Below are 23,966 nucleotides of genomic sequence, written 5' to 3' on the forward strand. Positions count from 1 at the left end.
AAAAAAAAAAAAGAATAGATATGCCCCCCCACACCCCCTATGATTCTAGAAGAAATAATATAAAGCCTTTTAGAAACCCTAGTTTTATCCCAAGGAGATACACCTTTGATCTTGCCTCTGCACCATGAGTTAATACATTTTTGCTGTTTTCCATTAAGAACACAGCAAGAGGAAACTAATGGAAGGATGTTGAGGAAGAGAAAAAGAACGTCAGTGTGTCTGCTTTATGGAGAAAGTGGCTCTCAAGCCACTTATTAAAGATGGTAGAACTATTGAAGATGGTAGAACTATTGTATATGCTAATAGTCCCAACAACTTGAGAAGTTGAGGCAGGAGGATTGTTTGAGCTTCGGAGTTTGAGAGCAGCCTGGACAACATAAAAACACCTCCCTTTAAAGAACAGCACCTGGGTGTGTTAGCTTGCACCTGTAATCACAGCATTTGGGAAGCTGAGGCAGGATTATAGAGGCCAGGCAGAGCTACATAGCAAAACCCTGTCTCAAAAAAGGAAAACAAGGGGACTGGAGATATGACTCAGTCCTTAAGAGCACTTGCTTTACAATGCCGAGGGCCTGAGTTTAGATCCTAATTCCCCTGCAGCAAGCTGGTGTACTCCTGTGCACGCCTGTACCCCGGAGAGGTGCGATGTGGAGACATGACAGTCACTCGGGCTTGCTGGCTGCCAGCCTAGCTGACAATTGTGAATTCCAGGTTCAGGGAGAGACCCTGTCTCAAAGGAATAAAATGGAGAGTGAGAGAGAGTACACCTGGGGCTGGAGAGATGGCTCAACCATTAAAGACTAGGCTCACAACCAAAAATATAAGAGAGAGAGTACACCCGATGCCCTGCACTGGCAGATACACACAAGCACACACATATGCACAGCCATAAACACGCACACCACGTTCATACCCCACCCACTTGTATTGATTGGTACAGTGCTTGCCTAGCATGTGTGTGGCCTGAGGTTTTATCTCTAACCCCACATAGGAAGGGAATACAGTGCTGTCATCTCAGCACTTGGGAGGTGGAAGGAGGATTAGAAGCTGAAGGCCATCCTCAGCTACATAGCAAGTTACACACACACACACATACACACACACACACACACACACACACACACACAAACACACACGGCATGCACTCATGCATGGCATGTTCCCTTACAGAAACTCTGTGACATATCCTCTCACTTTCCATAGCTGAGAAAAACGGGCAGAGCATAAATAACTAGCGCAGTCATTACACTGGTGACTACAGCTAGTTCACTGCTGCCCTCTGACATGGTGGCGGCTGAGGCTTCCGAGGTCTCACAGTAGCACAGGCAGGGTGTGCAAGGTGTCACTGTGTTATCTGTCTTCTTGGGGTGTATGGCATGTCATGATTTGTAGTTTTTCTAAGACCTAGATTTATCTGGCAAGAAAATATGGCAGGAAGGAAGAAGAGGCCAGAACCAGAAAACCCAGTTGGGACACAGCACCCTGACAAAAGCTGATAAGAGCCTGGGAGACTCCTGTAGGCACACTGGGTGTGGCTGGAGCAAACAGATTACACAGACAGAGTGCTGCCAAGTAATCATGAATCCTGTTTGAAAACTAAACTCTTCTTCGGTATTCATTTCCCCTCCCTGTGATTAAGGTGCTACGTTTCAGTGCATTTAGGATTTCTAATTAGGATTAGAAAAGGGCAGCAGTCGCATAAACTGCTTGGTAGTGATGCAGAGGTTCTCTTTAATCTCCTGGCAGTTCAACAGTGTCAACAAGAAATAGATCGGTACTGGGCTTCACTACGGGGAGTGGGGCTCAGTGGTAGAGCAGTTCCTTGCTTAGTATGAGCAAGGCCTTGGGTTTGATCCCTAGCACTGCAAGAAGAGAAACAAGTTATTGGAAATCTTACATCCCAGTCACCGTAGGAACCCTAACACTGTCACTTTAGAGAGACACAGGAGCAAAGCTGATTTAGTGGGCAGCAGAGGCAGACTTCTCTAAGAATTCATGTCTACACACATAGACAGAGAACAGTCAATGGATCCTTAAGAACTATGTATATGTACAATGTATTTCTTTTTATTCCATTTGTTTGGTGTGTGTGTGTGTGTGTGTGTGTGTGTGTGTGTGTGTGTGTGTGTGTGTGTACATATACATGTGGAAGCCAGGGAACAACTTGTGAAAGTTGGTTCTCTACTGCCACCATGGGGTCCCAGAGATGGAGCTCAGGTTGTCAGGTTTGACCTACTGAACCACCTCAGATGCCCTGGTATGTCTTATGTTTGTTTGAATCTTCAGGAAAACCCGTGAAACTCTGTATTCCATATAAAACTCCACCCACATTCTATCTCTGTACAGTCAGTTTGCTAATCTTTTTAAAGAGTCATCAAGGACTCAGGAGCCCTGGATGTTTTTGTTCCATCACATAATGGATGGGTTTATTGTTTTATTTAAGCTGCTTATCATTAATAAAAAGCAGTACTATTGTTGGGCAAGTGTCACCTTGGGTCACTAATGATGGGGATATAATGTGTATGGAAGATATGTCATCTGGCAGTGTCTTGGTCATGTGCACATCACAGAGACTTATACAGAGCCTGGTGGTGGAGAGGGGTCACTAAGTGAAGCCACTTACAGTCAAGAGATGCAGTACATGCAAGACAAATGAGACTGCTATGTGCTGTTTTATAGTAAGTTTGTGTTATACAGAGAAGAATATGATCTGAAATAATGATTAAAAGTGTAGGATAATAAATACCTTCACCAGCAGCATAGTCAATTGTTTAATTGCATGTGCTACACGCTCATGAGTGCCATACAGTGGGTTTGTTCATAGCAGCATCCTGCAAACATGCTTGTAATGTGTTACACTGTGACCATGTGAAAGGTATGATGTCTCTAAGCAATAGAAACTCTTAGCTCCAGGAAATCATTTGGGACCACCAGTGTATATATGGTCTATTTGAACCTTACGTAGCACATGGCTAATTGGTTTTTTAGATATATGTGCTCCTGTATTAATGTTAAATGATTGAAGGATTTTTTTTGTGGGGTTGGTCCTTGTTTTTGAAATAACAGAATAAACTGAATGTGGAGGCAAGTGCATGCTTGTTAACCCTACCTACTGGGAAGGGTGAGGTATCATTTGAGACCAGCATAGGCAACATAGTAAGACTGAATTTTTTTTCAAAGTTTTTTTAAAAAGATTTATTTTATTTATTTTATGTGTATGAGTACACTGTAGCTGTACAGATGGCCGTAAGCCATCATGTGTGTGGCTGCTCGGAATTGAACTCAGGACCTTGGCCCCTGCTCACTCCAGCCCTGCTCTCTCCAGCCTCTCTTGCTCCAGTGTAATTCACTGTAGCTGTCTTCAGACACACCAGAAGAGGGTGTCAGATCTCATTATGGATGGTTGTGAGCCACCATGTGGTTGCTGGGATTTGAACTCAGGACCTGCGGAAGAGCAGTCAGTGCTCTTACCTGCTGAGCCATCTCACCAGCCCCTGAATTTTTTTTTAAACACTGGGCATGGTGGTAAACTTGGAAAGCAGAGGCAGGCAGATCTCTGAGTTCATGACTAGTCTGGTCTATACAGAGAATTTCAAACTAGCCAAAGCTATACTGTGAGACCCTGTCACAAAGTACACACCACACACACACACACATACACACACACACACACACACACACACACACACACACACACACACACGCTTACTTTAGGGTTAGTGAGATAGCTTAGTGGGTAAGCTTGATGACCTGGATTCAGTCTCCAGCTCCCAACATAGAAGAAGAGAACAGACTTCTGAACATTGTCCTCTGACTTCCACACATGTGTCATGGCATGTGTGTGAACATACACATATCCACATACAGACACACACCATCACACCACACAGATATATGCACACACTACACACTTATACCACACACAAACCTACACACCATGTACATCATACACATACACACATGCATACATACACATGTTATACACACCATACACACGCACATGCACACATACACATGCTACACATACACACTACATACAACGCACACACACAAATAATACAGTTTAAAATCAAACATATACAAACACCCAAGCCGGAACTTGATGGTAGTGTTTAGTAGTATGATATAGAATCTTTTAAAGGTTTTTCTTATCATGGACAGTGTGAAACTCTAGTGTGAGGTGTAGGGCAGACTCCCTTCACATCACTTCCTACTCTGCTGTGGGTTCATCCTGTGTTCATTCTGCGTTGAGTCTTACCCTAATTTCAAAGAACAACAGAAGACCCATCACTTCTGACTGCAGTTACTCAAGCAAACTCCTCTCTACTCAAGGAGATTTGATTTTTCTCTTAAGTTAAGTGATCAAAGCCAAATCATCAAAGCCTTAATATCTTACAACAGACTCTGCCAGATCTACACTGGCCATCCCTCTTAAGTTTTATCCAAAGCAAAAGATGACATTTGCATTTGTGTCATCTACATTTCAAAGTGTTTGTCATCTTAGATTCAGAGTCATGAGTAGGATCTGTGTGGTCATTCCCCAAAAGCCACGCTGGTCAGAGTGGACATATCTGAACATAGGAACATTGGACCACATGTGGTGGTGGTTTGGATGAGAATGGCCCCATAGGCACATATATTTGAATAGGTCCCCAGTTGATGGAACTCTTTCGGAAGGATTAGATGTGGTAGCCTTGTTGGAGGAGGTGTGGCACTGGGGTTGAGCTTTGGGGTTTCAAAAGCCCATGCCATTTCCAGCTAACTGTCTGCCTCCTACTTGTGGACCAGGATATAATCTTTCAGCTCCTGCTCCAGCGCCATACCTGCCTGCCTGCCTGCTACCATGCTCCTTGCAATGATGGTCATGAACTCACCCTCTGAAACTGTAAGCCCCAAATAAAGTCTTTGTTCTGTAAGTTGCGGTGATGGGGTGATGGTTTGTATATGCTTGGCCTAGGGAGTGGCCTTATTAGAATAGGTGTGTCACTGTGGGCATGGGCTTTAAGATCCTCATCCTAGCTGCCTGGAAGCCAGTCTTCTCCTAGCTGCCTTCGGAACAAGATGTAGAACTCTCAGCTCCTCTAGCCTCGTGTCTGCCTCGATGCTGCCATGTTCCTGCCTTTATGATAATGAACTGAATCTCTGACCCTGTGAGCCAGTCCCAGTTAAATGTTGTTCTTTATAAGAGTTGCCTTGGGCATCCTGTCTGTTCAAAGCAGTAACACCCTAACTAAGACAGTAACTTGTGTAACTACCTTGGACATGGTGTCTTATCATAGCCGTTAGAAAGTAACTAAAACATATGTACTCCATGTGTTAGAACCAGAAGTTGTCTTGAAAGGGAAATGTGTATAACCTGGGGTTATTAATCTGAGCCTTTTTATTTTTAGCAGTTCTTCAATGTTATTCATATCATTGCTAAATATTCATGAGTCCAGAAACCTGCTTTCTTTCTGCCCACATACATTCTTTTTTTTTTTTTTTTTTTTTTTTTTTTTTTTTTTTTTGGTTTTTCCGAGACAGGGTTTCTCTGTGTAGCCCTGACTGTCCTGGAACTCACTCTGTAGACCAGGCTAGCCTCAAACTCAGAAATCTGCCTGTCTCTACCTCCCAAGTGCTGGGATTAAAAGTGTGTGCCACCACTGCCTGGCATATTCTTTTCTAATTATTTTAAAACTTAGAAGTTCTTAAAGAAATGGGGAACATATTAGAAAGTATTTGGGTTTTTTTTTTAAAGATTTATTTATTTATTTAATACATGTGAGTACACTGTAGCTGTCCTCAGACACACCAGAAGAGGACATCAGATCTCATTACAGATAGTTTTGAGCCACCATGTGGTTGCTGAGAATTGAACTCAGGACCTCTGGAAGAGCAGTCGGTGCTCTTAACTGCCGAGCCATCTCACCAGCCCCCAAAAGTATTTGATTTGAAGTAAGTAAAATTCATGTTCTTTAAGCACTGTGCAGTCCAAGATAAAATTTCCATGCTTGATGTCAGTCTGTTCATATTCTGCTTAAGGTTTTATCCAGCTTATTTTTTATTGTTGGCAAGAAAGTGGAGCCTGAGTCTGCTCTTGTGATTTGTTTTGTTCAGCCTTGGCTTTTGGACTGAAATAATCACAATATATTTTTTGACAGTTGCACAATATTCTTCCCTATTGTGAAAATTGCTTTGCTTAAAATAGAAGTGCATAAACCATAACATTATTTGAAAAGTACAAACATAAGACTCAGACACACACACACACACACACACACACACACACACACACACGCATGCACGCACTCCACATGTTAATATGCATTCCAGCTAAAAGATGACATGATCACCAAGTGTGAACTGTGTTTATCCATGTCCTTTGGGGAAAAGATCAAGGTGAGGATGTGTGTTTCAATTTGCTATTATTGTTGGAAGTTGAGTGTCTTGGGATATTGTAAACAGAAGATAATTTATCTTATTCTCAAATCATCACTGTGCGGGTTTGTAGGACTAACACATTATAAACACTACGTGTTTATTGGCATAGGAATCTGATCTGTAACACAAAGTGAACTTGTGGGAAATGTCTAAATCAGGCTAATCAGGTCATTTTCTTGGATTTTATTTACCAGTGTGGCACTCTAAGAAGGAAGACATTTGTGTTTTCTTAGAGCTGAAAGTATTGAAATGACTGGGATTTCCTGCTTGAACCCAGAGTGGAAGAGAGTTGCAAGCTAGCTGTTTCCTGAGTGGCCACATTCCAGATGTGCAGATTGGTCATAGCACATCTGCCAATCAGAATGGGCCCTGGAGGGAAGCCCTTGGATGCTGAGACTTGTTTACATGCTCTTGACTCTGTTTCTCCCTCCTCCTGTGTGCTGTGCACCTCAGAAGATTAGTGGAGGAGCCTGCTGGCACATGCCTAGATAAGTAACTGCAGGAAGTCAGGGCAGTGACAGCCTGGCAGAGTTTAGCTCCTGGCTAGTCACAGGTAAGAGCAGTTGCTTTGTTATGGGAATAACTAGCTTCTATCCAGTTTCTGCTTTTTTAGCAAGCAAGCTAAAAGCCAGAAGAATGATCTGTTTTCTCTTAAGATTCAAAATATACCAAGTATGACTATGATTTTAGTGCCCGACAGTGGAAAGTCTGCTGTTTTTGCTTAAGGGAGGAGTGAAATGAGTAAATTAAGAGGTTTTTAAAGGTACAGTGACACTCAGTGTGTAGAAATTAGAACCAGAAACATTACCATTGTACACTTGGAGGGCAGAGCATCTAAACAAGTGCGTTTTACCGTGAGTCTAGTTCCTACTCGTTCAGAAAACAGTGTCTTTACTGTATACTAGTTCTTTGGCTTAAAAAGGCATTTCTTGGGTGGGTGAGATGGCTCAGTGGGTAAAAGTGCTTCAATGGGGGGGCGAGTTCTTGTCATGCAGGACTGCTGACCTGATTGTCTCGTCCCTGGAAGCCACAGCAGGAGAGACCTAATGCCTGGGAAAGTTGCGTGTGTGTGCATACACACACTAAACAAGTGAATAAATAAATAAAGCTCTTCTTTTTATTATAAACCCAGTGTAGAAGACAGAACACCGTGGACCTCGGTGTGCCTTCCTCCTTCCCTCCCCTGTCCTCCTAGAGTACAATGCTCTCTCCTGCTCTAGCATCAGTGAAATTGGAGGGGGTGTTATTATCTAACTTTGTCTGTAAATCATTCTGCGAAGTTAACATCAATGAGACAGTGTTATAGGAGAGTGAATGTGATAGTGTTCCCATAGGTTCCTTTTAAAGTCGGGTGGAACTGCATTGTGTTTGTTTCTTTTTGTGTTGACTTTGTAAACACTGAGGCTTTCTTCGGTTTCCTTTTCTTGTTTCCAAGCATATACAAGGGAACAATTGTTACTCGGACTCATATGAGCAAGTTGGATGTTTTGTGTGTTTTGTGCATGGGATGGTTTTCAGGTTGATAACATAGTATTTTGTAACAGTCTAGACAAGTACTTTTGAGCATATTAGGCCCCTGAACTTTTATACACTGCTGGCTTTCTCACCCCCTGCACAATTGACATCTTAGGGCGTTGCCCTGTGCACTTTTGGACAATTAATAGCGTCTTCTGTTTCTTTCTTTTTTTTTTTAAAGATTTATTTATTTATTTTATGTATATGACTACACTGTAGCTGGGTTGGTTTTTTGTTTGTTTGCTTGCTTTTTGGTTTTTTTTGGGGGGGGGCGGGTTTCAAAGTAGGGTTTCTCTATATAGCCCTGGCTGTCCTGGAACTCACTCTGTAGACTAGGCTGGCCTCAAACTCAGAAGTCCGCCTGCCTCTGTCCCCTCAAGTGCTGGGATTAAAGGCATATACCACCACTGCCTGGCCCCTCTATTTGACTTAGACCTTGAATAGTGTCCCCGCCCCTGAAAACTGTGAGCAATAGATTTCTGTTATCTAGTCTGTGGTATGTATTGTAGCAATTCAAACTGATTACCGTGTAATGTTTTTCCACCCAAGCCCCAAAACTTCTGGAACAGAACTCTGAGACTCAAAATATATTTTCAAATACTTTGGGGGAAAAAAAGATTAATTAATTTATTTATTTTTGGTTTTTTGAGACAGGGTTTCTCTGTGTAGCCCTGGCTATCCTGGAACTCATTCTGTAAACCAGACTGGCCTCTGTAGATCTGCCTGCCTCTGCCTCTGCCTCCCAGGTGCTAGGATTAAAGGCATGTGCCACCACCGCCTTGCTAATTTATTTATTTATTTTATGTATATGACTACACTGTAGCTGTCTTCAGACACACCAGAAGAGGGCATCAGATCCCATTACAGATGGTTGTGAGCCACCATGTGGTTGCTGGAAATTGAACTCAGGACCTCTGGAAGAGCAGTCAGTGCTCTTAACCCCTGAGCCATCTCTTCAGCCCCAGTTTCTTGTTCTTAGAGTTTCTTCCTTCGCTGTTGTGATGACTGGAATGTTTATGTGTACCACATTATAGCTAATATCCACAGAACGTTCTTGAATGTTCTGGATGGGAGGGAGTTAAGGCTGTACTGGTCTTGGTGTGTTTGCAGATGTTGCCAGCTGCTCAATTTGCTCCCTCCCATTCTGTTAGAAGCTCCTGCCAACTATGATTCATGGAATAATTTTTTAGAGCTGAGTAATCTCTGGCTTTTCAGTTTCCTTACTTTCTTTAGCTAAGTCTTTTTAGTTTTAGCAAAGCCTTTAACACAGCAAAGATCTTCTAAAATGAATAACACTTTCTGAGTAGATTTAACCAACCCATCCAAAAAGTTTTAGGTGTCCCCTTTCGACGCCCATATCAGGCAGATCCTCTCCACTCCAGTGAAGAGCATTGCACAGAAGAAAACAGAGCTGCCCTGCACTGTCATCTGTGAGACTCAGTGGTGTGGCAGCTGGGATCTACAGCTGCTGTAAAGCCTGTGCTGACGTGTGACTGTCTCCTTTCTTTACAGATCGCAACGAGCGACATAAGCCGGAGCATCGTTCTTCAAGGTATGAATTTTATAGTGTGTGATGTTTCTGCTTCAAGTTCCTTGTTTGAAAAACTATTTGGAAGCAATGAAACTGTCCCTTTTAGGGTTACTGTTATGTTGAACTCTATTATGGCGGTCAGAGCCGCACAGGAGAGAAGTCATTTGTTCTCTGAACAAAACCCTCTGAAGATACTGAATACGTGGACAGTGTTTCCTACTGAGGATTTCTGTCAGGACAGATCCAGCTTCACAAAGCATTCTCATTTTCTTTCTTTTATAACTTAATTTTCTCTCCTCCTTCTAACCAGTATTTTAAAACACACATTGCTGTTTTCCTGATGACAGAATCGACACCGACTCTATAGAAACACAGAAGGTATTTTTAAGCTTCATTGTTGTGTGTGCATAGCTGATGTGTGCATCAGTTTGGGAAGTACATGCCACAGCATGCGTGGGTCAGAGGGAATTCTGTGGAGTCAGTTCTTTCCCTCCACCTCTACATGGGTCCCAGGGATCGAGTTCAGGTTGTCAGGATTGCATGACAAATGCCTTTAGCTGCTGAACCATTTTGCCCCAGAAAAAAATTTATTTTGATTTTTTTTTTTTGAGAAAGTATTTCTCTATGTAGCCCTGGTTGTCATAGAACTTCACACACACACACACACACACACACACACACACACACACACACACACTAGGCTGGCCTCAAACTCACAGAGATCTTGCGTGCTTCTGCCTCCCTAGTCGTGGGATTAAAGGTGTACATCACAACACCCAACTTAGTTTTTATAACTACAAAGCATTAAAATAAAAACAAAAAACAACTTTCACCAACACCAAAGAGTAGTTCTAAAACTAATTTCAAACTTGAAGAGGTAGAAACTAACTTTGTCTCTTTCTCTTTTAAGTAAGACTTGGAGGCTATTCTAGGTATTTTTATCAAATTTTAGAAAACTTTAATTTTTCTGCTATTTCTCATTATTTTATGTATCACTGCTGTTTTTTATTTTATTTTATGGAGATTGATAAAGTAGTGATAGTGCATTTATTAGGTTTACTGGTAAACTATACCCTAATGCTTTGTGAAGGGGTCAAATCCTAACGTATTGAACTCTGTGAATCAAAATATAAAGTCTTCAAAAGCTCCTCTAATTACAATAAACATCATCTTTCAACAGTTTTCAATCAAATCAGTGAGACTCTATCTAAAGGGAAAACATAGCTGAGTGTCTATAATATTGGCCTTTCTTCAGGTGCAATATACATATTAGAACTCACTTTATATGGCTGGTCCTGCATCTTGACAGACATAAAAACTATTACTATATTATTATGTATTTGTATGTGTATTGTGCATGTGTAGGTATGCATGTGTATGGCTGTGCATGTATAGGAGTATACGTAGGTGTGCATATGTGTAGATTGCATATGTGTAGGAGTATGCATATGTGTAGCTTTGGATATATGTGAGAATTCAAGTATGTGGGTTTGCATTTGTGTGGATGTGCATGTGTCAGGTGTGCATGTAGTGGGTGTGTATATGATGGGTGTGTGTGTGGTTGGGTGTACATGTGGTGGGTGTGCATGTGTTAGGTTGGCTTAGCTGGATATAAAATATATTGGAATCCTTCAAATCCACATAAGATGATGGTGGTAAGGAAACCATCGCTGTGCAGTTCTGAGTTCAGTTGTTGACTTAGGCGAGGCCCATCAGAGGCAGGGAACTCTTCTGTAGAGTTGTTGAAGGGCTGATATTTGTGTCACCCCACAAAGGGTTCTTAGTTGCATAAGGGGAAATCACTGCCTTCATCCAGAGGTCACCTTATCTATCTATCATAGTAGACAAGAGCCGGGCAGTGTGTCTCCAGATGACAGAGCAGCAGCACACACACCGTGCTTAGCTCTAACAGAGAGTGGGTTCTGGAGAATAGTGTCTTGAAAAGTACAAAGAGGCTGGGAGAATGTTTTACATTAACAAAAAGATGTGGTGGACACCTGTAATCCAGCTCTCTGGAAGAAGAGATGGGAGGATTCTAAGTTCCAGACCAGCTTGTGCTACATAGTAAGACTGTCTCAGAGAATCCAAAGGCTAGGAATGTGGAATGCTTGTCTTGCATATGCAAGAGCTCATATATACATAATACATACATATATATATACGTATTTATGTACTTACAATTAAAAGAGACATTAGCAAATAAATGTGGTGTGTGCATTTGATATTAAAATTAAAAATATCCCCCCCCACATACAACATCCAAATAAATAGAAGAAGAAATTTAAAAACAACTCTAATCTTTAAAAAAAGAAATTGGAGGAGTGGCAACTAAAAAGGCTTAAGTATGTATTTTATTTGTAAACATTGCTCATTTGGATAGAGAATAAGAAAGCCATTCTCAGTAGACCGGTGCCAAACTGTCAGAGGTGGCATGTTTTATGTGTACAGTCTAGTCTCATATAATTCATGGGAGAAAAACAAGAGCAGATGAAGAAGCAGGTGTATTACAGGAGAACATTAGTGATTTGTGCATAGAAGGAAGGCATATGCATGTGTGAATTTTATTGTTTCTTCAGTCTTTTTATAGACTTGAACATTTGTGTGTGTGTGTGTGTGTGTGTGTGTGTGTGCGTGTGTGTGTGTATATGTGTATGCGAGTGTGTGTGTGTTTAGGTGAGGGCATGTGTGAGCTTTTGAACGGATATCAGCTTTAGGTGGTGTTCCTTAGAGCATGATTTCTCTGTAAGACAGTCCTTCAGGGCACCTGCTGCTCACCCCTTAGACTAGGCCCGCTGACCAGATTCACCTGGCTCTGCATCCCCAGCCCTGGGCTTACTCACACACCTGGCTTTTGGATGCTTGGCTGTTGACCTTGGGTTTCTCTGCAAGCACTTTCCTGACTGAGCTGTCTGTCTCCAATCCTTGACTTGAAAATGTCAGAGTAGAACGTAACATTAGAAAGAACTTCCCGGGGACTGGAGAGATGGCTCAGCGGTTAAGAGCTCTAACTGCTTTTCCAAAGGTCATGAGTTCAAATCCTAGCAACCACATGGTGGCTCACAACCATCTGTAATGAAATCTGACACCCTCTTCTGGGGTGTCTGAAGACATCTACATGTACTTACATATAATAAGTAAATAAATCTTAAAAAAAAAAAAGATTAAAAAAAAGAAAGAACTACCCAACTGTTCACAGAAGTCCCCAAAGATGAATGTGACTCAGTGGACAGATCTCTAAGGAGGATGGATCTCTCTACACAATATGAGGAAGAATTTCCTGTCAGAGCTGATCAAAGACAGGCTGCTCTGTGAGCAAACACTGTGAAGGAAAGCTAAACTAGCTGGCATCAGGGAGAAAATAGAAAAAGATTCCGTTGTAACAAAGTTAGTCTTGGAGTGACTTCAGCCCCTCCTTACTTAGTTATCTATAAATATTGGTTTGAGGGATCCCTATTCTGGCTGCTGAGATGGAGTTGGATTCAAAGGAAGGGAGATGACAGAAAATAAAATGATAGAACTATTTGCAAAATATGATATCTGAGTGATCGGGATCAAGTGTCAGAGCCCCTGACCCCACTGAGGGACATATAGAGGGGCTGCTGTGGAGAGCACAGATTGGGTTGGAAAAGCTTGGTCCTTCGCTTTGTTGATTCACTGGGACTCCCCCCCCCCACACACACATACACACAGCTGTGTTTTAGACACACTCAATCTCTTTCTTGTTTTCTTGAGACAGGCTTTCTTGTTTGTTTGTTTGTTTGTTTGTTTGTTTTTAAATAGCCTTTTAAACCTCATTATGTAAGTCCAGGCTGATCTTCAATTGGAGATTCTCCCATCTCAGCCTCTCATTACCCATGGCTCACATCAGCTTCTTTAACTGGACTTAAAAATGCTGGTGCACATGTGTCAACTGTTTCTATACATTTCTACTTAAAGTGGAGTGTTTTGCTCGTCCACTGTGCTGCCATCTGCACACAGAGCCAATAGGCAGTCAACATTCGCTCCATCACCCGGACCCTTCTTTCTCTGGGGCTTTGATGGACAAAGCTTTGAGAGAGCAATTGAGCTTCGGCTTTCAGCACATCCATTTCCTTCAGGACTATAGTGCCATCGGCTAGATGGGTTCCATGGGATCACTCTTTCCTCCCCTAGAGCAGAAACCAGGTCAGCTCAGAGTGGATTCCAGAGTATGATTGTAGCCTTGAGCCGCCCACTGAGGGAGAGAGTAAAACGGGCCAGGTAGACTCATCCCAGTCCTTCCTTTTCCAGGAAGATTCAAGATTTTGCAGGCTGGATTTCTTTGTTCCCTTTCCACACTAAAGAAAAACAAACAAACAAACCAATAACAACAAAACCCAGTATGTAGAGCAGAGCCTTCTTCCATCCTTTTCCCAGATGGTCAGGTCCAGTCCCAGCCTCTGGTGCTGCCAGCTAAGACAGTCAATAGGCAAGGGTCAGGCTGTCAGATGTCTCTCTTTAGAATGCTGTGGGAAAGGGATGGCAAGTGTTCTAGTCCGTTTCTGTTGCTGTGATGAATATCCTGACAAAAAGTGAGTTCTGGAAGAAAGAGCGGATTTGGTTTGTAGCTACAGATTACAACCCTTCATGTCCAGGAAGTCAGAGCAGCTGGTCACGTCACAACCACAGTGAAATGCAGAGAGAAACTATGGTACCCACATCATCTGATGATGCTCTCTCATCCAGCTTGCTCCTGTCCTATGTAGTTTAGATCTCCCTGTTTAGGGAATGGTGCCTCCCAAATGGGCTGGGTCTCCCTACACCAATTAACAATTGTGACAGTCTCCTAAATACTTATACATTAATTCACAGTCAAGACAACCCGATCTGAGTCATTCCTCAGTTGAGGCTGTCTTGCCAAGTGTACTAGCTAATCTTCAGTTGCTTAAAGTTCTAGACAGTTAGGGTCCATAATGGCAGGGTCAGCATGGCAGATGGTGGCAGGCATGGTGGCAGGACAGAAGCTATGAGCTTACATCCTGAAACAGACACAAAGCAGAGAGAGTGACCTGGAGATGGCATAAGGCTTTCCATCTCAAAGCCCACCTCCAGTGACATACTTTCTCCAGCAAGGTCATACAACCTAAATTGTCCCCAAACAGCGCCACCTACTGGGAAGAAAGTGTTCCGGTGTCTGAGACTACAGAGGGCGTTTTCATTCAGACTTCCACACAGGATGATCGAGGCTGGCATAATTAACAACTGTCATGGGTGCTCTGAGCTTAGGAGCAGGGGCCGCTGTGGAGGGTTCCTTGTCTCTTCTCCTCTTTGTATTTTGCCATTTTCCTTCTACTGGAAGGAAATTAGGTGGCTTTCTAATTTCTCCTTAGCCTCTAAGCATTCCCTAAATACCTGTTCTGTTACATTCCCACTGGCAATTCATATTTCTGTATCCATGAAAGAAAATGTATATTCTCACTGGTTCTTCTACGTAGGTATGATTCAAGGAGGGTAGAATAAGAATGGCATCTTTATACCAAAAAAAAAAAGCTGGGCAGTGGTGGCGCATGCCTTTAATCCCAGCACTTGGGAGGCAGAGGCAGGCAGGTTTCTGAGTTCAAGACCAGCCTGGTGCACAGAGTGAGTTCCAGGACAGCCAGGGCTACACAGAGAAACCCTGTCTCAAAAAACAAAAACAAAAAGAAGAAAAAAGAATGACATCTTTAGACAGAGCAGGAAGTAAACTTGTGCCCACGTTGAGGGAGAGTTACAGGCTCATGCCTGATGGTCTGTTTAGAGGCCTGCTTATGCCAGCTGTGTATGTATGTATACATACCTTTAAGTATCGGATAGGTTTCCGTTATCATAGCTCTTGATCCTAGTCCTTAAACTCCTTTAAGGATGGCTCTAATACCAGATGATGCCGGATGTGATGTCAATCCCGGGCTCTACCCTCTCCCGAGAGTTACACTTCCAGCTGTGTGGGGATGAGACAGGACATGAGCCATGTTAAGCGGAGCAACATGATAAGACACCACTGAGTGAGGCTTAAGATGGCAAGCCTCAGTGAAATAGATGTGACCTCTCTTAGATAGATCATCACTCAGCCGGCCATGTCATTGAAAGAAACACGGGCATCCTGCAGAGGGTTACTGGCCTCATAATTACCTTTATTGTTTTCTTAAATTAAGATCCTCGATGGGTGTGCAACTCCAGGCAGGAGCTGGAGAAGAATTAAAAGCGCTCTCCTCAGGCAGCACCCTCTTTTATTCTGGAGCAATAAATCCCAGGTTTTATTCTTGCAAGCTTCAGTGCAGTTTGAATTGTTTATAATATCAGAGCTAGCTGAAGAGGCTGGTGGGCCATCTGGGTTTTCAGCAACACTTTGTCTGTGGAGTGGAGAGAGGAGAGGGTCTGAAGCAATGGCTGACGTGTCTGACCCAATTTCAGTACACGCTGTTTAATCCTAGCTTCATTTTCTCATTTACAGTGAGAGGCATCTTAGAGGTCAGACAATCTTCTGAACACAGTTTTAAAGGGGCTCAGTTTTGGGACTGGAGAGATGGCTCAGCTCTTAAGAGCTCTTCCAGCTCTTTCACAGGTTGTGAGTTTGGATCCCAGCACCCTGTACACTGGGCTCTTCACAACTGCTTGTAAGTCCAACTCTGACTAAATTTTTGTTCAAAAATTGCAGTGGTTTGAATAGGTTTGGCTCCACAGACTCATGTGTTTGAATGCTTGTCCCATGGAGAGTGGCACCATTAGGAGGTGTGGCCTTGTTGGAGTGGGTGTGGCTTTGTTGGGGGAAGTGTGTCATGGTGGGGGTTGGTCTTTGAGGTCTTGTGCCCTCTTCTGACCTCTGTAGGCACTTGACTCATGTGCACATACACACAGAAATACACATATGCAGAAGTGAGAATTTAAATAAGTCTTTTTAAGAGCTTGAGTCAGTTTCAAAAGGCTACCCTGATTCAAAGTAAGACAGTAGGTAAGTAAGACTTTATCTTATTCTAAATGGGTCTCCTGACAGTGCTTAGCCAGTGTCTTTTAAAAATTACGGTTCTTTTTTTTTTCTCTTTCCCCTGTACGGATTGGAGTCTTCACAACAAATATAATTCTCAGTTATTTGCAAACTTTGCTCACCTTTTAGGTATCTAGAAACAAAAGCCAATCCATTGTCACTTTGAATAGAGCCGAATAGTACTCCTAGGGATGACCTTTGTCTTAGTTAGGGTTTTATTGCTGTGAAGAGACATCATGACCAAGGGAACTCTTATAAAGGACATTTAATTGGGGCTGGTCTACTGTTTCAGAGGTTTAGTTCATTATCAGCATGGCAGTATCCAGGTAGCCGTACTACTGGAGGAGCTGAGAATTCTGTATCTTGATCCAAAGGCAGCCAGGATCAGACTGTCTTCCACAGGCAGCCTGAAGGAGGCTCTCTACACTGGGTGGAGCTTGAGCACCAGGAGACCTCCCACAGTGACGCACCTCCTCCAACAAGGCCACACCTCCTAATGGTGCTGCTCTTCATGGGGCAAGCATCCAAACACATGAGTCTATGGGGCCAAACCTATTCAAACCACGCAAAAATTTAGTCAGTTCTATTGCTCTCTTTGTCCTAGTAGAGCATGGTTCTCCCACCATAGAAAAGCATTCACAAATACTAATGAAAGCATTTTTAAATATATAAAGTTCTTTATATAACTCTTAAGTGAGAGCTCTAGTAGACATCAGATTAAATTTTTATTTGGATTTATAACTTTCTCCCCCAGACATGGCTATTAATAACATCTAGAAAAAAGGCACTAGGAAATAGTGTTATAGAAACTAATTAGATAGAAGCAGGAACTGATGATAATATAGAATGCTGGGTCCTGTGGCAATCATTGCCATGAATAGAAGATTAGAAGCTCTTTGTAGTACCTCATGAGCCTTAAATTACAGATTTCAGTGACTTATGGGGACTGCATAACTAGATAATTCATCTCAAATATTTTATCTTCTCCAAGAAAATAATTTACAGCAGCAAAGAAAGAGACAGCAAAACAAAACCTTTAAATCTACTTTTCAAAAATTATCACGTGAATCTTGATATTACTAAAGCCTTGTTAAAATTACCTGTCATAATCTCTTTTGAGGCCCATTCAGGAAATTCAATGATATATATATATATTTTTTTTTTAAAAAAAAGCACTCAAGAAAAGGAACCATGAAGTGATTCTATAACGTATAATGAGAAAAAGTGGCCAAGGGAAGTTTGAAAGTCAGGAAGGGGAGGCAGGTGGCTGTAAGTGATTAAGACAGCATTTTGTCAACAGTTAGGTCACCAGACAGGATGAGAAGAGCTCACAGACAGGTAATTATATTCAGTATCTGTGGGATGTAACAGAGGTGGCATTACAGATCAGTAAAAGAATGAGCTGTCCACAAATGGTGCTAGAAACATTGATTATCCAGGCATCAAACATCCACGCACACCCCTTTGAGATAAGCCTCAAACCCATCAAAATGGAATGCTTGAAGAAATATGTAAGGTGGTCTTTGTGACTTAAGAATACTGTGTGTGTGTGTGTGTGTGTGTGTGTGTGTGTGTGTGTGTGTGTATGGGTGTTTTGTCTGCATATATGTGTAGCTTACATTTTTCAAACACCTACTTTTAACTATGGTTCTTAAATCCTTTAACCTCCCTTCTAGGCCACCACTTACCAGAGAAGGTGGAAAAGAAAGGTTATTAGGATATGGGGGAAGTGGACCTGTTTAGAGATGGTTTTTTAGAGTAAATCCCATCTGTGTTGTCAGGAAATCAGTAGTTCAGTTCACAGGTCAGTAGGAGCAGCCCATCCACTAGCAAGCATTTCACAGACATACCAGCAGTCCATTTCTGTAGTGTCGGGATAGCAGCAGTGGTGGCATGACAGCCAGGCCTCAGCCAAGTCACAAGGAGGGATTGGGACCACCAAGGATGCCAGGAGAAATTCTCGGTTGTGCCTCTCTCAACAAAGCGAAGATCCGCAAAGACTCGAGACCCAGAAACATTGTAAAGCTAGCTCTACAAGCAAGCCTCTCTCACAGTCAGCTAAGTCCTAGTTATACTACTGCAAACATCACATGACCTCCACAGGCCTTGCCTCACCACCGGAGCCTGTATCAGCCGACATCACTCTGCCAATCGGCCCTCGTCTGCAGAAGCCACCAGCACACCACCAGAAGGTTTTTTGTGTGTTTCTCTCTATGGAGTCACAACATATGGAGCTCAACAATGCATGTAAAGTGAATTAATGCATACGTGCTGTACACAACTGACTTTCCAAAGAACCCTGAAGTTTCCATTTCATTTATGTCTTTATATGCCTAGTCAGAAGAGGTGTTAGATCCCTTGGACCTAGAGTTACAGATGGTTGTGAGCTGCTATGTAGATGCTGAGAATTGAACCTGTGTCCTCTGGAAGGACAGTCAGTGCTCTGAATCTCTGAGCTGCTTCTCCAGCCCTCACAGTGAGTTTGTTAAACTCGACAAGTACGAGACATAAAAAAAGTTAGTAAATTGGACAGGATGAAAAATTTAAAAATTTAAGTATCTGATGATGTCAGAAAAACATAAGAAAGGAAATGTGCCCATGCAATACACATAAGTGACAAAGGTTAGTGCCCAAGGTAAATTAAAAACTGCATTTCAGAAGAAAAAGAAAAAAAAAACAATTCTTTGGGTCAAGGAATTCTCAAAAGATGAAATTTGAGTAATTAAGAAAAGATTATTTAAACCAGGTGGTGGTGGCGCACGCCTGTAATCCTAGCAGTTGGGAGGCAGAGGCAGGAAGATCTCTGTGAGTTTGAGGTGAGCCTGGTCTACAGAGCAAGTTCCAGGACAGCCAGGGCTACACAGAGAAATGGAAGAGAGGGAGGAAAGGAAGGAAGGAAGGAAGGAAGGAAGGAAGGAAGGATGAAAGAGGGAAGAATTGAGGAAAGGAAAGAATGAAGGGAGGAAAGGAAGGAAGGAAATCATTTACCTTCCTAGCCCCAAATCATGCTGGTTTGGGTGTAGCTCAGCTCAGTGTAGAGAACCTCCTGGCATGCAGTAGAGATAGGGGCAGGGGAACTTCACTTCTGTTGGGATGACACAGCAAGTTCAAAGACTGAGGGTGCCAGGGAAACTTGAAAGAGTGTAACTTGGCACAACATCGAGGACAGCTTGTTGAGGACCACAGCAGCGAGAATCAGCAATGGGTGAGAGAGAGTTTGAGCTGGCTTTGAACACTCCATGGGTATTTGCAGCCATGGTGTGGAGGTTGGGGACAAACATGTAGGCAAAATAAGATAATTAACTCATAAAATTATAAAATAAATTAGAAAGAAACAGGGTTACAGAGTAACACGTGTTGCTCTTTTTAAAAATACTGTATAAAATTGTTCAGCATAGCTTTATATCATCTATTCAACCAGTTCCGTTTGAGTCATGTTTAGATTGTCTCCAGGTCATTAAAGTTAAAAATTGTCCCATTGTGAACATCTTGTGTACAAATCTGTATATGAAAACCTTTGTTGTTTCTTTCCAGATACGATAGACTCTTTATTTTCTCATTTCTACTTTCATAATCATTTTAAATATTAAACTTTTACTGATCTGTGTTCCTACCTCTGAGCTTTCATATAGCTCCACGGTGGTATGGTGCTTAGGAGAGACTCCAGTGCAACTCAGAAAATATGTATAGCACAGAGTTCAGTAAAGACAGAGTTAGGAGCTGCAGACTCCTAACACCACTGCCAGCACCTCATGGTTGAGGCTTTCAAAGGCTCCTAGTTCTCGGCATTGGGACCCATTGTTGATCATGGTTCTTGGTGTCGGTACCTGTCATTGATCATGGTTCTTGGCATCAGTACCTGCTGTTGATATATTGGTCCTAGGCATTGGTACCCATTACTGATGTTGAGGTTTCTCTTGGCCCTTCACCACCATCTCATTATGGTTTTAAACAGAACGCCTTAACAAAAGATTTACCTTGTTTTTTGCTTTTCTCCTTCTAACGATGTCTGTTAAATCATTGTGCTCTTCTGGGCTCCATTTAACTACTGTAATTCTGTAGCATTTCCCTTCCCATATGTTTTGATTTCTGTACCTCTATAAACTATAGCTTGTGTGTAATTACTTCTTGGCACTATGCTTTGTGAGCTATAACAGAAACATTACTTTTGCTCTAAGATCTATGGAGTTTGAGACAAGGTGAAAAATTAAGGTGCATATGGGTTTTGTGAGGGAAAGAACCGTTTTTTGCAGAGGGAGACGAGATAATATGACTTGTGCTGTTGCACCGTGGTTTTAAGAAATGGGACTTTAGCATTTCCCTGCGGTGTGATGGGGATGTATTTTTTTATTGTGTCTGTTGGATAACTGAACCGTTTTATCAGCTGACCTGCCGCTGCCATCAAACTTACCTGGGAGCTTTTCTGAAGTTGCAAATTAAGCAGCAGGCAGCTAGCTTTGAAACAGCTGGCTTGTATTTATGTTCTCTCAAGACAGGCCCGTATGGCCACCATTTTTCAGCAGTCCAGGGAACACATGGAACTCCTGACCCTTTAATTCTTCCCTCTCTTTCCCTTGGGTCATATTTTTAAATTCGTTCTTTGCCTTTCTGTACTATAATTTAGAAGCAGTTATTTACAGTGCTGCAAAGCCAATATCACAGAGACTCTGGTTGAGTGAGCTTGGTGTACAGCCTTGTGGCTCAGTCTGTCCTTAGGTTATGGTTTATCCCAACTCATAAATACCCTTGTAAAATGGGGCTTTAAATTTTATTTAAATATACCCCTTACTGGCATAGCACAGACCACCTTTTTCAAGTATGTTGGTTAGGACTATAAACTACAAAAGCAAACTAATTCCTAGAAGAATCTCAGTCTAGACAGTTGGTTAAAACCAAAAACTTTCAGTTGGCTGCAACCTCAAGCCTCTATCTCATTGACAATCAGCAGCTCCTGCTCAGTAAGGAGCCCATGCTTCCCCTGAAGCTAAAACCTTGAGTAAGCAGAGAAATCAGGACTGGGCTCACTGGACCCAGGACTGGAGCTCAGTGGAGCTCACTGAGCCTAGGAATGGAGTCTAGGGGAGCTCGCTGGACCCAGGACTGGACTCTCCGTTTGCTTAGAGAATTCTGTACGTAACACGCCAGAACTTTAACTTCAGCCCCAATGACGGTTTGCCTCTTCCGCTCTAGCTCCTGTGGTAGCCTTGCAGACCATCCCGGTGCACAGCCTTGTGACTGCCTTGAAAGTAAGATGAGTGTCCAAAGAGGCTTGTCTTGTCTCCCTCCCTCCCTCGTTTGGAACAGTACGGATGAGAATTGGTACCTTCCTTTTGGTCATTAAGAAAACAAAAGAATAGAGGGAAAGTACCAGCAGCCTTGTAAGAGTAACACATCTAAAGAATAAGCGTTCCTTCAGCTACACCTCTTTCCTCAAGATAAAATTGTCCTTGGCACAATTTTATCTTGAGGATAAGATAGCACTATGTTTATATGCTGCAGGTGCTATGATAGGCAGGACCTAAAGGTCCTGGATCCTGAAGAGAAGATCCACTGGATCCTGAAGAGAAGAAGATCCAGATGAGGAAGTCTTCAGAGACGGCACTGTATCCCTCACCATTTCCATCTGGGAGGTTTCTCTCTTTGACACCTTGGCTCTTAAAAAAAAAAAAAAAGTGGAATTACATGTTTTTATTCTAATTATGAGGCAGAATATGTTCATGATGGGAATTTTTTAAAAGACAAGTATATAAAAAAGGGAGCAAAATCATCTAATCATACCTATCCATAGTTAATCATTAGTACATTTTAATGTAATTTTTATGATTCTATCTTTTCAAATAGATTATGACTTTAATATGGAAAGAGGTTCATGAGTATGCTATTTTAAAACTGTTGCTTTTATTTCATTAGTTCATGAATTTTTTCCCCATTTCAAATACACATCCTTAAAATTACGGTTAAAATTTTTTATAAAAATAAAAAATGCTGTAGAAAGTCTACAAAGAATCAAGAAAGAGGATTATCAGTAATAGTTCAATAGTAACTAATGTTAGTATACTGATGGCTTAGCATTTTGCTGGGAATGCTCGTTATATATCTATTAACATAGCTCTTCGCAAAGCAATAACCTGTAACCATTACATACTCCCTGTAGTATTCCATCTTGCAGGTGTAGTTTACCAAGATTAATTAATTATCTTCCTGTTAGCTGCCATTCAGCTACTCCCACTCTCTTCCCCCATTGTCCTTTCTTCCTTCCAAAGGGGTCTCACTGCTAAGCCTCGAACTCAGCCTCCTGCCTCTGCCTCCTGAGCATGCCTAGCTCCTTACTGTTAATGAACAGTGCTGTGAACAGTCTCGTAAGTTTTTTTAGATTTGCTTACTTCTTTTATGTATGTGAATACACTGTGGCTGTGTTCTGACACACCAGAAGAGGGCATCAGATCCCATTATAGATGGTTGTGAGCCACCATGTGGTTGCTGGGAACTGAACTCAGGTCCTCTGGAAGAACAGTCAGTGCTCTTAACTGCTGAGCCATCTCTCCAGCCCCCAACAGTTTTGTATGTGCATTTTCTCATCCTCTGCTGAAAATCTCTTATGATAAATTCCTCATAGTGAAATTAACAGAACAAAAAGTACAAATGAACAGTTTAGGACTCCATGTGTACAAATATGATCTTTGATATCATGAATTGACTTAAACTTTTTAGATAAGGCTAAGCAGTGATATTCAACAGGTTAGAAGTTGTATTTCTGTTCAACAGGTTAAGAGGGGTGTTTGTGTGCACACACTCACACACTCTCTTATGCATTTACATTTGTGTGCAAATAGGAGAACTTTTAGAGGGCGGAAGATAGTCATGCTAACTAGCCAGGAGCTCCTGGGGACTCTCCTGTCTCTGCTTCCCACCTTCCCATAGGAGCCCATCTTTAGATGGGCTCTGGGGATTTGAACTTGGATCTGCACACTTTTACTCCAAGTGTTTCTCCTTCAGCCTTCTTAGATGGTTTAAAACACATTTCATCTCATGATAATTTCAATTTACAATAGATTTACTGGATATAACCTACTACAGTCAAAGAGTATTTATGCTGCCCAGCAGCTTTGCCAAGAGTTTGCGTTCTCGCTCTGCAACGTCATTGTTTTTTTTTTTTTTAAGCTGTTCCTTTGCCCTGCATTATTTATGGGTGTAGCAGAAGAAAATAACAAGAATATTGGTTTTTGTGAGGGTGTAGCTCAGTGGCTAAGCACTTACATATCATTTTGTAAGGCTACGGATCCAGTCTTTCTCATCTCTCATCTCCCAAACACACATGTTCTACCTCAGTATAACTCACATTTTTTTTTTTACAAGAACGCCCACACCCACTTCTGTTATCCATTCCTGTAAATTTTAATTCAGACTCCTAATCAATACTTTCTGGCCTCTATCTGAGATAGGAACCATGTGTGTGCAAGTTGAGGAAACTTTTTAGGATGTGCTGAAATGAGCTTTTAAAGCCCCGTTGCAGCTGTGTAG

General features: G+C 42.1%; 1 protein-coding gene across 7 annotated transcripts in view; it reads left to right on the plus strand.

Moving 5' to 3' along the window:
• The window catches only part of Sh3d19 (SH3 domain containing 19), a 163,887-nt gene that overhangs the window by 64,231 nt on the left and 75,690 nt on the right, over positions 1–23,966 (plus strand). For 2 of the 7 annotated variants that reach the window (XM_031374234.1, XM_031374235.1), the window contains exon 2: positions 9,448–9,487. In XM_031374234.1, the coding sequence (XP_031230094.1) occupies positions 9,448–9,487 (40 nt within the window). Of the gene's footprint in view, positions 1–6,848; positions 6,974–9,132; positions 9,366–9,447; positions 9,488–23,966 lie in introns of those variants that run through there. The other 5 variants (XM_031374236.1, XM_031374238.1, XM_031374240.1 and 2 more) reach the window with 5 other exon arrangements.

This window comes from Mastomys coucha, unplaced genomic scaffold (assembly GCF_008632895.1).
Source record: "Mastomys coucha isolate ucsf_1 unplaced genomic scaffold, UCSF_Mcou_1 pScaffold16, whole genome shotgun sequence".
Taxonomy (NCBI): domain Eukaryota; kingdom Metazoa; phylum Chordata; class Mammalia; order Rodentia; family Muridae; genus Mastomys; species Mastomys coucha.